Source organism: Carcharodon carcharias, chromosome 2, assembly GCF_017639515.1.
Source record: "Carcharodon carcharias isolate sCarCar2 chromosome 2, sCarCar2.pri, whole genome shotgun sequence".
Taxonomy (NCBI): Eukaryota; Metazoa; Chordata; class Chondrichthyes; order Lamniformes; family Lamnidae; genus Carcharodon; species Carcharodon carcharias.
The window spans coordinates 214151933-214167299 of NC_054468.1; the positions used below are offsets into that span (position 1 = coordinate 214151933).

The 15367-nt window shown below is 41.7% G+C and overlaps 1 protein-coding gene across 2 annotated transcripts in view; it reads left to right on the top strand.

Moving 5' to 3' along the window:
• Positions 1-15367, top strand: part of mtr (5-methyltetrahydrofolate-homocysteine methyltransferase) — an 80317-nt gene that overhangs the window by 32810 nt on the left and 32140 nt on the right. Inside the window, exons 11-18 of one of the 2 annotated variants that reach the window (XM_041173783.1) lie at positions 643-710; positions 2577-2656; positions 4622-4734; positions 6196-6336; positions 7176-7361; positions 8918-9097; positions 13977-14093; positions 14370-14510. In XM_041173783.1, coding sequence (XP_041029717.1) covers positions 643-710; positions 2577-2656; positions 4622-4734; positions 6196-6336; positions 7176-7361; positions 8918-9097; positions 13977-14093; positions 14370-14510 — 1026 coding nt within the window. The remainder of the gene's footprint in view (positions 1-642; positions 711-2576; positions 2657-4621; positions 4735-6195; positions 6337-7175; positions 7362-8917; positions 9098-13976; positions 14094-14369; positions 14511-15367) is intronic. The other variant, XM_041173790.1, reaches the window with a different exon arrangement.

A 15367-nucleotide genomic window follows, 5' to 3' on the forward strand; every position in this document is an offset into this window, starting at 1 on the left:
TAGATGTTTCAGTTGTAAGTTGCAGTTTTTATCTGTGTCCTGCTGCAGTATTCCTATACATTCAAAGAACTGTACAGTTATTTAAGTATTTTAGATATCCGAAAAAGAATAACTGAGTGTGAAGAATACTTAATGCCATGTATATTTGAGATTGCTACTTGCCATAGGAAGCTGTTTTGCAGGAATACCATTGCACCTTTATCCATGTCTGCCATCTTCTGCATTTGGAGCCAGGTCCTCTGGGTGTTGGTGACAGTTTTCACCCTGTTAGCAGGTTACCTTTTGCTGTCCAAAGGAATAGACCTGTTTTACTTCATTTTATCCAGTGTGACTTCCAACTCAGCATCAGTGCATCAGATAGTATGTGAACGAGAAGCCCCCTACATGCAAAAATTTTGCAATTGTAATCTATCTTGAATTGCCGCAGAACCTTTTAAATTAGTCAACTGTGAACCACATTGTCCAAAATAGATTTTATGTGCCAATCCTATGTATTTTGAATAACCAGGCATGCAAGTGTTGGCAGCAGAAGCCTATGTTGATATGTGTATTTTTTTAATGTTCGGTAGTAATTTTAGTGAAAACAATTGGATCTTTAATTGTAGATTTGATTAGTTTGTCATGCTTGGTCTCGTTTTGCAGGAATTTGCCATGGATGGGCTAGTAAACATTGTTGGAGGGTGCTGTGGAACGACTCCAGCTCATATCCGGTAATTGTTGAATTCCATGGTTTGCTGAAAACAGTTCAAAATGCAGTTTTTGTGGTCATGAACTGCATAGGATGCAACACAAATTTCTTTGAGTGGAAACTTGTTTCTATTTAGTCAAATTTTATGAAGCTACTTGTGGGGTAGAAAAGAAAGTAGAATTGTGGGCAGTGAAGTTGTGCAGTTTGTAGATAGCCTGATTAATTCTGCTGCAGGTTGATAAAGCAAAAGTCATTATCACTGATTTTCCGCATAGTACATTCGTGGTCCTGAATAGCTGGGCATCGACATAACCAGTGCTTTCTCAGAGGACAGGATAAAATGTTGTCTCGGTGGTTCTTTATAAAAATCTTGACCTGGTTACAAGCCATTCTGTCTTCCTCTCATTTGGGCATTTTATTCACAGGGAAGGTTCAAGTGTGTGCAATGCAAGAAAATATACAGATTGCTATCTCCCTGTCTTCTGGACAGTTGGAGTAACTTCATTTCATCTTTATTGCATCCATGTATTAATTTTAAGTATGTAATTGGCAGGAATATTAAAAATTACTTGCTTCAGTATTTGATGAGCATGAAATCAGAAGAGGATATCGAAAATATATAAAGCCATTTAATATAGGAGAGATAATTGGTAAACTAAACAAACTTGAAAGAGGGTGGATTGCATTTGCGTGTATTAAAATAAGTTAGGGAAGAAATAGCAGAGGCACTAATGCATATATATAAACGTTCATTAGGAAAGAGTATAGACTGAGAGGCCTGCGGACAGCTAATATCATTCCAATATTTGAAAAGGGAGATTGAACAAATCCAGGAAACTATGGACCAACGAGCTTAATATTGGTGTTTAGAAAAGTAATGGAATCCTTACTGAATAGAAAACATCTAGCTACTGAAAGTATCATAAAAAATAGTCAATACGGGTTTCAAAAGGGGTCATGCTTGACCAGCTTCATGGAATTATTTGAAGAAGGAACAGAAAGGGCAGATGAGTGTAATGCAGTTGACGTATTATTTCAAAATGCCTTCATTGAGATACTTCATGTGGAATAATGGCTCTGGTTAGAATGCGTGGAATCAGGGGACAGATAGCAGAATAGATAGCAAACTGACTACAAAACAGAAAACCAACAATAAGATTTAAAGATAGTTAAACTAGAAAGAAGCAGGAATTGGTGTTCAGCAAAGATTGATGCTGGGACCATTGTTGTTTACTATTTACGCAAACGCAGACTGGGTGACCGCTTTGCGGAACACCTTCGGTCTGTCCGCAAGCATGACCCAGACCTCCCTGTCACTTGCCATTTCAACACTCCACCCTGCTCTCAAGCCCACATGTCCATCCTTGGCCTGCTGCAATGTTCCAGTGAAGCTCAACCCAAGCAGGAGGAACAGCACCTCATCTTCCGACTAGGCACTTTACAGCCTTCCGGACTGAATATTGAGTTCAACAATTTTAGATCATGAACTCTCTCCTCCATCCCCACCCCCTTTCTGATCCCCCTTTTTTCCAATAATTTATATAGATTTTTCTTTTCCCATATATTTCCATTCTATTTAAGGAAGTTCAGGAGAAACTTCTTTTCCCAGAACATGGTTCGAATGGGAACTCACTACCACACGGAGTAGTTGAGGTGAATAACATAAATGTATTTAAAGGAAAGCTGGAAAAACACATGACAGAGAAAGGAATAGAGGGTGATGGGATTAGATGAAGAAGGTGGGAGGCGGCTTGCGGGGAGCATAAACACCAGCATTGACCTATTAGGCCAAATGGCTCGTATCTCTGCTGTAAATGCTTTATAATACTATGTAATGTGAATTATTCTTATTATTTAATAAGTGTTCTGCATCTTGTTGCATTTTTAGGGCAATAGCAGAAGCAGTCCAAAAATGTAGACCTAGAATTCCTCCTCCCTCTGTTTTTGGAGAATTCATGTTACTGTCAGGTAAATAGACAACTAGGTTAGTTTGCTCGTTTAAATACTAATCCATCTGTGTCCTGTACAATTTGTGCCGTAACTGGAGAGTCGGGTATACTCTAGGGTAATTAAAGAACTAGACCAATTTAGAAAACCCAAGATTGTTATTAAAGTTCAGGTTTGGAGAGGAAGTTCACCTTCAGGTACCAATACACTTTACTCGTTAATGAAATGTCATCAAAATTGTACAAATAATGGGCTGAATTTCCCCAGTCCTATGAAGACAGAATTAGAGGCAAGGGGCCTGGGAAAATAGGAGGAGCCATGTTAAATTCCCACCTCTGGGGAGAGGCTCCTACTCCACACCGGCAGCTATGGCTACACTTACTTTTATCAACTTTAGAAGTGTTCGGAGATTGTCATCATCTTGACAGGGTGTTTAATGGGCAAAAACTCCAAGCACATCCAGAAACTTGTTTCGATACGCTGACTTCCAGGTCTTACTGGGGCACATCAACTGGTGGGCAGTCAGCCTGTACCCAGAAGGCAGGTTGACATTTTAAATATGTTAATAATGCTGGAAGCTATAGGTTTAACCTCAAGGAACCCCTGCAGCTGCAGTGCGCAAGGACAGCCTTAGACAAAAGACAAATGCCTTCACAGCTCTCATTGTAGGCCAGCAAGAGCAGAAATACTTCTTCTCAGCATCCCAAGCATCCTCAATTTTAGAGCCCCCATCCCCATATAAACACTCCCCACCAACATCAAGATTGGACCACCTGGTTCTGCAGCCTCCTCTGAAATGATCCTGCCTGACTGGAAACCAAGCCCACCAATCAGGCTGACTTCTGGGCAGGGAATCTGTCAAGGCTAAAAGTTGCACGCTGTGGACAGAATCTTCCCAATCCCATGGAGGCGGGTTTGGAAGCAAGACAGAGAACAAAAGTGGATATTAGGGTGTTGGGTCAGCACCCAGTGTGTTCCTGTCTTTGGCTGATCTTGCCAAAGGTGGGTGAATAGCGATTGTGGTGGTTAGCCACTTAGGCCATTAAATGCATAATGGGGGTTGGAGGTAGGTGGTGAGGACTCCCTCTAAGATCTTGTGGCATCAGAGCAGAGCCTGTGCTGAGTGCAGAGCTTGGCAGCTCTGTGGAGACAGCCTATCAGGAGCAGGCCAGGGCTTGGGTGGGTGCGGAGAATGCTATCCATGGAGCAGTGGGAATGAAAGTATGCATTTGCATAATCCTTCAGAGCAGTTTCCCCTCTGGTCTGGTGGCCTTACCTGCTACAGGCTTCTTAATTTTCAGCATTTTAAATATACTTCTGTGGGCATCTCCATTTTGAGGTGCCCTCATACTTGCCTTTCTGCTTCATTAGCATCCACCCCTTAGTAAGATTGCCAGCTGTCCCCTGGTTCAGGTCCGCTATCTATGCTTGTAGCCTCAGGTACCCGCCCACTCTCTTTAATTGGACAGCGGACACAGAAGCAGCCAGTTAGGAGACCACCTCCTGGAAGATCCTGCCGGAGGCGCATTGCAGACCCATGCAAGGTGGCGACTTGGAAATGGTCCTGACTCTTGTAAATACGTTATCAGCAGTAGATTCTGTCCCAACTCTGCAGCATGTAGGAAAACCTGGACTCCAAGGTTTCTGCATGACCGGGTGCTGCGTCCACCAACCTGCTCCCAACTTCCCTACAGCTAAAAGCTTCCCCCATAGTTTGGTGCTTGAACCCAAAATCTTCATACCCAAAAACAAGAATGCTACCAACTGAGCCAATCTAAAACAAATTGGTTTCACTTTTAGCAATTATGAAGCAAATGCATTCCATTTCGAGATGAATTTGATTCATGTTGTATTGCACACTAAATAGCCATAGCAGTTATTGTTTTTATTTTTCAATCTCCTTTTATTCGATTTGTTTCACTCTGCAATGCCTCTAGATACATTCAAGTAGCCTTTTTTTATGATGGTTTTTGTTTTTTTTCTTAGGTCTTGAACCTTTTAGAGTTGGACCGTACACCAACTTTGTCAACGTTGGAGAGCGTTGTAATGTGGCAGGATCTAGAAACTTTGCTAAACTTATTATGGCAAGTAATTATGAGGTAAAGTGCACTTTTATTTCTCATTACTGTAAACGTTAAGTTTTTTGAAACACTTAATTCAGTTTCTATAAATCCAAAGTGCCTCAAAAACTGAGAAAAGTCAAGTGCTTGAATATCAACGTTTTTATGTGAGGGGGAAAGAAGTTTGTATGTAAATCCCACTTTGGGCTGACACATAGATTACTGTTATATCTGTACATCCCAGATGGTGTAGGAGGGAGAGCATATTACACCTGGATACATCTCGTGGTCCAGTGGACAACCTCTTGAAGTATCTCTTGCATTATTTGGCTTTAGTGCTTACCACAAGACCAGATAACAACATCCTGGGGGTTACCATTGACCAGAAACTGAACTGGTCTAGCCATATAAATACTGTGGCCACAAGAGCAGGTCAGAGGCTAGGAATCCTGCGGTGAGTAACACGCCTCCTGACTCCCCAAAACTTGTCCACCATTTACAAGGCACAAGTCAGGATTTTGATGGAATACCCTCCACTTGCCTGGATGGGTGCAGCTCCAACAACACTCAAGAAGCTCGACATCATCCAGGACAAAGCAACTCACTTGATTGCCACCCATCCACAACATTCGCTCCCTCTACCATCAATGCACAGTGGCAGCGGTGTGTACTAACTACAAGATGCACTACAGGAACTCATCATGGCTCCTTAGACAATACCTTGCTAACCCACGACTACTACCATCTGGAAGGACAAGGGCAGCAGACACATGGGAAAACCGCCACCTGGAAGTTCCCCTCCAAGCCACTCACCATTGTGACTTGGAAATATATCACGGTTCCTTCACTGTCGCTGGGTCAAAATCCTGGAACTCCCTCCCTAACAGTACTGTGGGTGTACCTCCACCACATGGACTGCAGCAGTTCAAGAAGACAACTCACCACCTTTTTTTATTGATTTTTTAGTGATTTGATACAACTGAGTGACTTGCTAAGCCATTTCAGAGCGCATTTAAGAGTCAACCACATTGATGTGGGTCTGGAGTCACATGTTGGCCAGACCAGGTGAGGACAGCAGATTCCCTTCCCTAAAGGACATTAGTGAATCAGATGGATTTTTCATTCAATCGACAGTGGTTTCATGGAACATTACCCTGGGCCTCTGGATAACCAGTCCAATGGCAATACCACTGCGCCACTGCCTCCCCCTGTACCTACAACACAGGAACTGCTGCAGTTCAAGAAGGCAGCTCGCCACCACCTTCTCAAGGGCAATTAGAGATGGGCAATAAATTCTGGCCTAGCCAGTGAACTCAGATCCCATGAATGAATTTTTAAAAAATGTAGTAAAATGTGTGCTATTTTGAAAAGAAGTTTGCCACTTTTAACAGAACGTAGTCATCATCAAGTCATATATGATTGATGTAGTTTGGCATGTTATTTTCTATAAGATATTAAAAATTAATTAATTGTTTAACTGTCATTTAACCCTAATTGTAGGAAGCCTTGAATGTAGCAAAATCTCAAGTGAAAATGGGAGCCCAAATCTTGGACGTCAACATGGATGATGGAATGTTAGATGGCAAGAGTGCTATGACCAGATTTTGTAACCTTGTGGCAACAGAACCAGATATTGCCAAGGTAAGCACAGTAATTGCCTAAAGGCAATGTGTACTCTAGAAATTCAACAGAGCAGGAACATAATGAAAGAAGGGTCAGTCACGAGGGGACATAAGTTCAAGGTGAGGGGCAGGAGGTTTAGGGGGGATGTGAGGAAAAACTTTTTTTACCCAAAGAGTAGTGACAGTCTGGAATGCGCTGCCTGGGAGGATGGTGGAGGCGGGTTGCCTCACACCCTTTAAAAAGTACCTGGATGAGCACTTGGCACGTCGTAACATTCAAGGCTATGGGCCAAGTGCTGGTAAATGGGATTAGGAAGGTAGATCAGGTGTTTCTCACGTGTCGGTGCAGACTCGATGGGCTGCAGGGCTTCTTCTGCATTGTGTGATTCTGTGGTTGACCAGAATCTCTACTTGAATAGTGTTAATAAATGTTAAGTGACATGGACTGCAGCAGTTCAAGAAGGCAGCTCTCCACCACCTCAAGGGCAACTAGGGATGGGCAATAAATGCTGGCCCAGCCAGCATAGCCCACATACCATGAATGAAGTAAAAAAAAATGAAGAAAAACGTGTTCATGAAGCGAGTGGTTAGGATCTGGAATGCACTGCCTGAGAGTGTGATGGAGAGAGATTCAATTGTGGCTTTCAGAAGGGGTTAGATAATTATCTGAAGCAAAAAATTTTGCAGGGCTACCTGGGCAAAGGCAGGGGGGGTGGGACTAGGTGAGTTTCTCTTGCAGAAAGCTGACACAGACGCATTGGGCCAAATGGCCTCCTGTGCTGTAACCATTCTATGATCCTAATCCATGACCATAAATCTTGGGTTAAGAGAAAGTGCTTGTGTGTTTTTTCCTTGAAGGTTCCATTGTGCATAGACTCTTCCAATTTCGCTGTGATTGAAGCGGGGTTGAAGTGTTGCCAGGGCAAGTGTGTTGTGAATAGCATCAGCTTGAAGGAAGGTGAGGAAGACTTTCTGGAAAAGGCACGCATCATTAAACGCTTTGGGGCTGCTGTTGTAATAATGGCATTTGATGAGAAAGGGCAGGTAAGAGAGTTGCATTGAACAGCAACAGATGGTTATAATTTCCTTGCTGCATTATCCAATAATCCTTATATGTAACACAATGTTATTAAACTATATTGAATTGAAATTTTTAACATTTAGTTTTATTTGCATTTTCTACCGTATAAGAAAAAGAAGTTGATGAAGTACAATCAATTTATCAATCCTACTTCATGGTTTCGAAAGGAGTCTGTTCATAATCCTATTTCCAATTATCAGGTGCTGAGTTCAAGATTCAAAGGGTTAAAATAGAAAAATAGGCCGTGCAGAAATTATGCCCTGCCTCCTGAAGTCAGTGAAACATTTGTTGTCAGCATATGGGTTAGAGTTTTAGAGGTGACTGAGTTTCCCACCCCGCCACCCGAAGAGTCTGTGAGGAATGCATCGCCTCCGATGTTGGCTGCCCCTCAGCCATTTAATGCTCCGGAGAGTGCTAGTTGCCTGGAGGTGAGATTTCCACCCCTCAGAGAGCTGCTGGCCAACCAGATTGGCCAGCAGATCTATAGACCCAGTGCAGCGCCACCAGGGGTGGTGGCCACTGCTGCAACAACAAGCATTCCAAGTTTCAGAGTCAAGATGGGGGTGAGCTTGAGATTCTTGTGGTGGGGATGCCGTTGTGTCCCTGATCTCAGGCCTCAAAGTTGAGGTCAGGCGGTAAGTGGCCATTAATTGTTCCACTTAAGGGCCTCAAATGGGGTAAAGGTGCCCTGCCCACCCCTGTAAACTTTAAGACAGGCGGGAGGACAGCAGGAAGGCCACGTGGGGAATTTTACAGCACCTCCTGTCCCCGCCTGCAAACCCACAGCAGGGGACCGTAAAATTCCAACCATGAAATTTATACTTAGTAAGCCGATGACATCTAGTGGCAAAACTCATTACTCCACTAAACTGTCACAGTGATTGGTTGCTCAATTTTAGATACCATGGTTAAAATTATTGGAAACACTGTGCCACCAGCGGTTGGGATAGGCAGGGCTGGGGGAGTTTGCTTGCAGTGATTAGTTTCCTGGAAGATTGAAGGTTTACAGCCCACAATTTCCTCTCATCTTCTGCATGCAAAGATGTTGCGGTGCAGGGTCTCACAAAATTTCATGCCGTGGATCTTTTACTTCAGAATGCCAGTCCTCAATTGAACATGTAGCTATGTGTAACAGAGCATATGGTATTATGGCCAGGAATCCAAGCATAGCTGTTTGGGATTTTATTTGCTTTTTTTTTTTAGCTTCTTCATGTAAAATGACCCATTACATTGTACTGAGGTGACTGCATAAGTGAGGCAGCTGTTGGTAATTTTGAACAATAAGTGTGTCACATGTGAAATGCAGGTTAACATTTTGACAATGAAACTGCCACATTTTTATGAATAAAAAGAGTTGCAATTTCCAAAGTCAAAACTTGGAGGCTACAGTATAATCACATTCCGAAATTGCAGCCCGGTAAATGAATTATTACAAATTACTTTACTCTTAATCGAGGTATATTATTTACAGATTAAGCAAAGTGAAGTCATAGTACTGAGATTTGTGTTCCCTTGTTAGGCAACTGAGACTGAAGATAAAGTGGAAATATGTGCCAGAGCCTATGACTTGCTTGTGAATAAAGTGAAATTTAACCCTAATGATATAATATTTGATCCAAATATACTGACAATTGGAACTGGAATGGAGGAGCATGGTCTGTATGCTGAAAACTTTATCAAGGCCATTTCAATTATAAAGGTAAGTGCAGATATCAAAGGTCGCATGGTCACTTAAAAACTACAGTGAGGAGATGAAATCAGTGTATAATGAAATGGAGCTGTTGAAGAGTTATCTTACGTCTGTCTTTACATTTAGATGAACACTTGAAATGCCATAGCATACAAGGCGACAGGCCAAATACTGGAAAATGGGATTAGAGTGGATAGGGACTTGATGACCAGTGCGGACCCAATGAGCCGAAGGGCCTCTTTTTGTGCTGTAAAACTCTATGACTGTAACTAAGGATGGAAATCAATTTCAGGAAAAGTCGGTATGCAAATAACAATGAAAGTAATTATTTAAAGGGAAGCTGTTCTTAAATTGGACAATCGTACCTATTCTAGACAATGTATCCTAACAAAGTTTTGAAGTAAATTGGAATATAAATTACTGGAGCTTTCAGCTGCACTTACCAACGTCTACTAGATCTAGGAGGGAAACCTAATGAGTTTAAAAAATAAAGAAAACAAAACTTCATTATTATTTTAGATTATAGAATGATTGTGAAAGAGCTGAGATCTGTCTTGTTTCAGATTATAAAATCTGAACATTGTTAGGAAATAGAGAAAGTTTAAGTAAGTTATATTGGTATTTGTAGGTGTTAGGAATGAGTTTTAGCTTTAATGTTAAGTTTGATTTGTAATTCTGTACCTGTGTGTTAAGAAAGGTCAAATTGAGTTTTAATTTCACTTTAAAAAGGTGCTTGCATTCCTGATGAGGTTTTTACGACTCCTAAGGAGAAGTTAAACAAGTAGAAAACTGGCTGTGCCTAGCAACATGGGTCCAGAGAAGCAGTCCCTCCAATAGATGCACACACAAAAAGAAAAACAGCAGTTTGGTTTTGGAAGCTGTTGGAGTTCAGCTGGTTTTGACAATAGCTGCCAGAGATGCAGACTAAAAGGGACAGAGATAGCAAGTACCAAGCTAAAGAAAATACCCCAAAATCCAGGGCAATGGAACCGGGGAAAGTCTCAAGCAGACCTTCTAGTCAAAGGAAGGACAGGAACCTGGATAAGATCCTGTTAAGTGAAGGTAAGAGTGGGGGGGGAGAGAGAAAGGCTCCAATCTTCAGATTTAGAGACAAAAGCTGCAGAAAGCAGATTTGAAGAGAGAACAGCTTGCAAGAGGCAAGAAGATCCAAAGACACGGCTGAAGGTCTGTAACTTTGTTATGGACATGTGAAGCAGTGGTATTGCTGACGGCTGAGGCGGTGAAATAGAGTGTGTGGAAGACAGCTTGAATGCATATGGTGACCCAGGGAAGAGGAACATCAGAAGGAGAGTTTGAAACCCTAGAGGTGAATCCTTGCAGGAGGCACCTGAGAGAGTCGGTTTGGGAGAAGATTCCAGGGCGAGGTCTTGGAGAGTGGAGATTGGAAACCTTCATGTAAAGACAGAGTGCAGTGAGACTGTTTGGCTCACAGTGTGACAAGTGTCTGGGGGAAGTTGAGGAGAGATCCATAGCATCTGGTTGAGATAACATCTGTTTCTTGGTTTAAGAGTGTGATGTGTCTGACCACAGGGTGCCTATTGGCACAGGGACTGTGGACATTAGAGCAGAAGATAGCTTTTATAACTTGTGTTACCGTTACAAATCTGTTTATATCTGTAAAGGTATAGTTGTAGGTGAAGGAGTATTGTAATATAGTTAATCTTTTCTTGTTTAATAATTGCTTTATTCTTTCGTTAAAAGTTCATCAGCTGACTCCTGTGACTCTCTTCAGTAACTACTCTCCACATATCTAAACAAACAGATTAAAGTTAGGATCTATCAAACTGGGTTCCCCTCTGGGATCAGACTTGTCCAGGGGTAACCTCAGCTGTGATCATAACAAATTATAGGATGATATTAACATCCCTTTACCCAGTGGAAACTAGGGAACAGCAGAGCTATTATCCAAGTGGACAACCATTCCTGCTGCACTAACAATTTTAATTGGAACCTTCATCTGTTTGGCTCATATATAAATTAAGGCCCTGTGATAGACCTAGGATGCTGATGAAATTCTGAGGGCCTTCTGGGTGGAGAGTGAACATTTTACTTAGTAAACATGGCAGCGAAGAGGGGTAGGCCATGAAAGGAAACATTTTTGTGGGGACCAAGGGTATAAGAGTGGGTTTCACAAGAATAACCTAGGCTTCCCAGGATGTCAGCAATCAAACTCCTTCTGGACCCACCTTCTGATCAGCTGCATCACCTCCAGGCTGCCCCACAGGCCATTCAGCATTTCGTTGGCCCAGGACCTGGGAAGCTGCAACAGAATGCACATATGCAGATCACCAGCAACATATAAATGAAGTTTCCCACTATTTGGATTGGGGAGTTGGCCATTGCACTCCAACAGTTGGCTGCCTGATACTTAAAATTGCCCTTTAAAACTTTTTATATGAAATGTTATCTGGATCTAAGTTAGTCAATGTAAATGTGTTTCTGTTAACTGTTTTCCAAAAGCAGTTTATTTTCTGCCTTTTGTGTGAGAATTTTTGTGTGTTTTGAGTGTATTTACACATTCTCTCCAGAAGTACTGCATATTAATGACAAATTCAAACTGACCCCTGTTAGCTGCTAGCCCTGTTCCTGTTTCATGTCATCTTGCTTAAGCTGTAAACAGAGGCACACACAGAGGACCTTTCTGAAATATATGTGCTAGTTCGAAATAGCAAACTATTGTTCATATTTATCATTTGAAGACAGAATCCCAATGGGAGAAAATTTTTCTGGATTAATTCCCCCGACAATGATTCCATGTTTGCTACCATGAAAAAGAGATATGACCATTACTTCAATGATGAGAAAGGTTTAATTGGGTATCAAAGTCATAAAATTGCTGCTTGTCTTTAGATCACTTGGAAGTTGATAACATCAACAGCAGCAAACCCTTAAAGTGAAAGGGCCACCACCAGAAAACATGGACCTGCACGTCCAAGTCACTTTGCCAAAAAGTATCACATGTTGCCTTGGACCTTCTTTGTTATGGTCAAAAAATAATTGATGATGACTACCACAAGGGCCACAACTATCCTCTTCTCACAGGATTCCTGTCTGTCCTAGGCTTCCAGCACACTTACATGCCCTTCCCCATTATCTCTGTCTTGTTTCAGCAACAGCATTTTGGTGAGGTTTTTATTATCTACTGTTGTATTCATTGGCTCCACCCAGCTCACTTGATACACTACACCAGTTTAACTCATCTGACATGGAGCACTGGCAGAAGTAATAACATGAAAAGCTAACCAACTAATGTGCTGAGATTGCAACAGAGCATTGTACTGTTGTCATCACCTTGCACACATGGCCTCCTTATTCCCAATACAAATCTCCATGCCCGAAGAAAGGAAATTGAGAGATAAAATAAGTGGCAGATGATACATAGGGGTTAGTATAATGTAGGTTTTAAATACTGGATTTTTATTCATGGAAAAGTAAAAGTGCTTGAAATTACCTAAATTAAGTTCTTGTGACATAGTTTATCAGTGGCTTTGCAGGAATAAAAGATGATAATTTTTTTAGTGCCAGTAGCGTCATGGTAATGCTACTAGACTAGAAATCCTGAGGCCTGAACTAATGATCTGGAGACATGAGTTCAAATCCCACCACTGCAGCTGGGGTAATTTAAATTCAATTAGTTAATAAATCCGGAATAAAATGCTAGTTTCATGAATTGTGGTATTGAAACTACTGGATTGTTGTATGGTTCACGTGTGTTCTTGAGAGGAAAACTGCCGATCTTGCCTGGTCTAGCCTAGTGGTTGATTCTTAACTGCCCTCTCAAATGCCTAGCAAGCCCACCTCTAGGGAGCTCAAGGGCAATTAGGGAATGTAATAAATGTCAGCAAAACTCATCCCAAGAACGAAGTTTTTAAAAGTATATAATAGCTCCCATTTCCTGGACCATGGATTGACGAGTGAAGGATTTCTGCCAGTTATTTTCTCCTCGTTGAGTTGTTGGTTTTGCTGTGGGAAATTTGAGTGGAGACCAAGCCCATTCCCAAAGGCAGGAAGAGAAAATCAGTTAGCTGGGCTGTACCTACCCTATACGTTCATTATACAGGGGTATTGTCGGAGATCCAAGAGCTGAATTCTGATGAAGTACCGGTGATTGTACAGTAACTGACAAAATCTAAACACTAATTTTTCTACTTAGATTTCCTAAATTACAAACAACTTGCTACTTTGTCAAAACTACAAATTAGTCACTGTTTGTATTTTGTACTGTTCATACTGAACAACGCTCTTTTATTGGCAATGATAGTACTTTAATATCTCACTGACAAGAATAATATTTGATAGTGTTCCATCAGTGCAAAATAAGTTCGAACACTGATATGTTTGAGGGGTCAACTTCATTACAAAGTCATTGGAGGAAAACTTCACCTTTCGTTCTCTTTGTTGAAATCAAGTGGGTCAATCCGATATTGGTGCCAAGAATTAACTGTTTCAATGTTTGTGGCAACATTCGCTTTGCTCATGAACTTTGTGCCCGCGTTTAGCATGTGAGATGTACCAAATAATCATTTTGGTTATTCTAAATGTCCCATTTTAGTCTTAGTTCCATTGTTTTCTCTTTCCCTTTACCATCCCTTATGGAGACTGGTGAACTGTGCATGCCATACTTTTCAATCTCTGAATAAGCAGATTGTGTTTATCCATGATGTTATACTATCCATTCCATCATATCATCTTGCCATCCTCAATCTACACTTTTAAATTTCACCAGGCAGTAATGACATTTCCCATAACTCAAAAATCATATGTCCACAGTGTTTCATCCTTTCATTATAATTCATTATCACTTCTCTTCACACCTCTTGGTGGTTGTTGTTTCTTACATTGATCTTTTGTCCTTTTCTCATTACAGAGAAAGTTACCTGGCGCTAGAATAAGTGGCGGTCTTTCTAATTTGTCCTTCTCATTTCGAGGAATGGAGGCAATCCGTGAAGCCATGCATAGCGTGTTCCTTTACCATGCTATAAAGGTAAAAAGAAAAGTATTTTCAGATGATACCCTTTCAAGTACGTTAATTCCTTCAGTTTGGATAGTAAATCAACAATGACTAATTTTAAATACAATATGTGGTTGGAGTTTGACCTTTTATAATCAGACCTTCAAGGACCGTTAATATAACAGCAATTAATGTAAGATATAGACCAGTGCCTGTTGCAGATCAGCCTACTTTTGTTGACTTGTATTCCATTTGCAGCAATTTCTCACTTCACATCTGTTGCACCATTTGTTATAAATCTCTCCTTAGGCAGGGATGGATATGGGAATTGTGAATGCAGGAAAGTTGCCTGTTTATGATGACATTGACAGAGAACTTCTGGAGCTATGTGAGAGTTTGATCTGGAACAAAGATCCTTTAGCTACAGAGAAATTGTTGCAATATGCACAGGTAAGGATTTTGAAAAAGAATATTATTTATTTATTGAAATGGCATATGTTGAAATTGCTCATTGCAGAAAATAAGCCATTGAATGGTACTGGCTGCCATGGAAATGGTGTATCTTCCACAAATCACCAATCTGTGCTGTGTATTTTGCGGATGTATACTTTGTAACAACAACAGCAACTTCTATGTAATGGGTGGAAGCATCCGTGTCTGCTGGTGTCAGGCGTGTTCAATGCTGAGAGTGGACAATATGGCAAGAAGACCAAAAATAGTTTTCACGGTTTGAGATTGTCCGTTGTCCCCGCCGATGGTGGTTCATTGTAATACATCTGCATATCATTGGAAGCCCAGCCTGCTGGAATCATTCCCATCTCCCTGCCTGCTGGATCATTCGCCATATCACGCTGATGTATTTCACAACAGCATACAAAAGGTGTGCACTTGGCAGGCTGCACTTTGAGGGGAACTTGGAGGTGAGTGCTTAGTAATGTTGCGGATTGTTGTTGTTGTCCGGGTCACCTGTTGGACTTCAAGGTTGAGGTGCGTTGGAGAAGGGGCTGCAAGGACTAGGGGGCAAGGACTGACATATGGTTGAGGTGACTTGGCCGGGGGGCAAGGGCTGCCTTGCAGTGGGGGTGACAAGGGGGTGGGGCAAGGGCTGCCCTGCAGTTGAAGGTAGTGAACAAGCACATGCAGGGTTGCGCTGGGGAGATGGGTGGGGAAAGCGCCCATGCATTAGGGAAACCTTGTATAAAGTGACCATTCCTTTGCAGCTGAGACAGTTCAAGTGCAGCCACATTGATATGATTAAGAGTTGGGCCTCTAGCTTAGCTGCCCACTCAAGCAACACAGAGGCATCA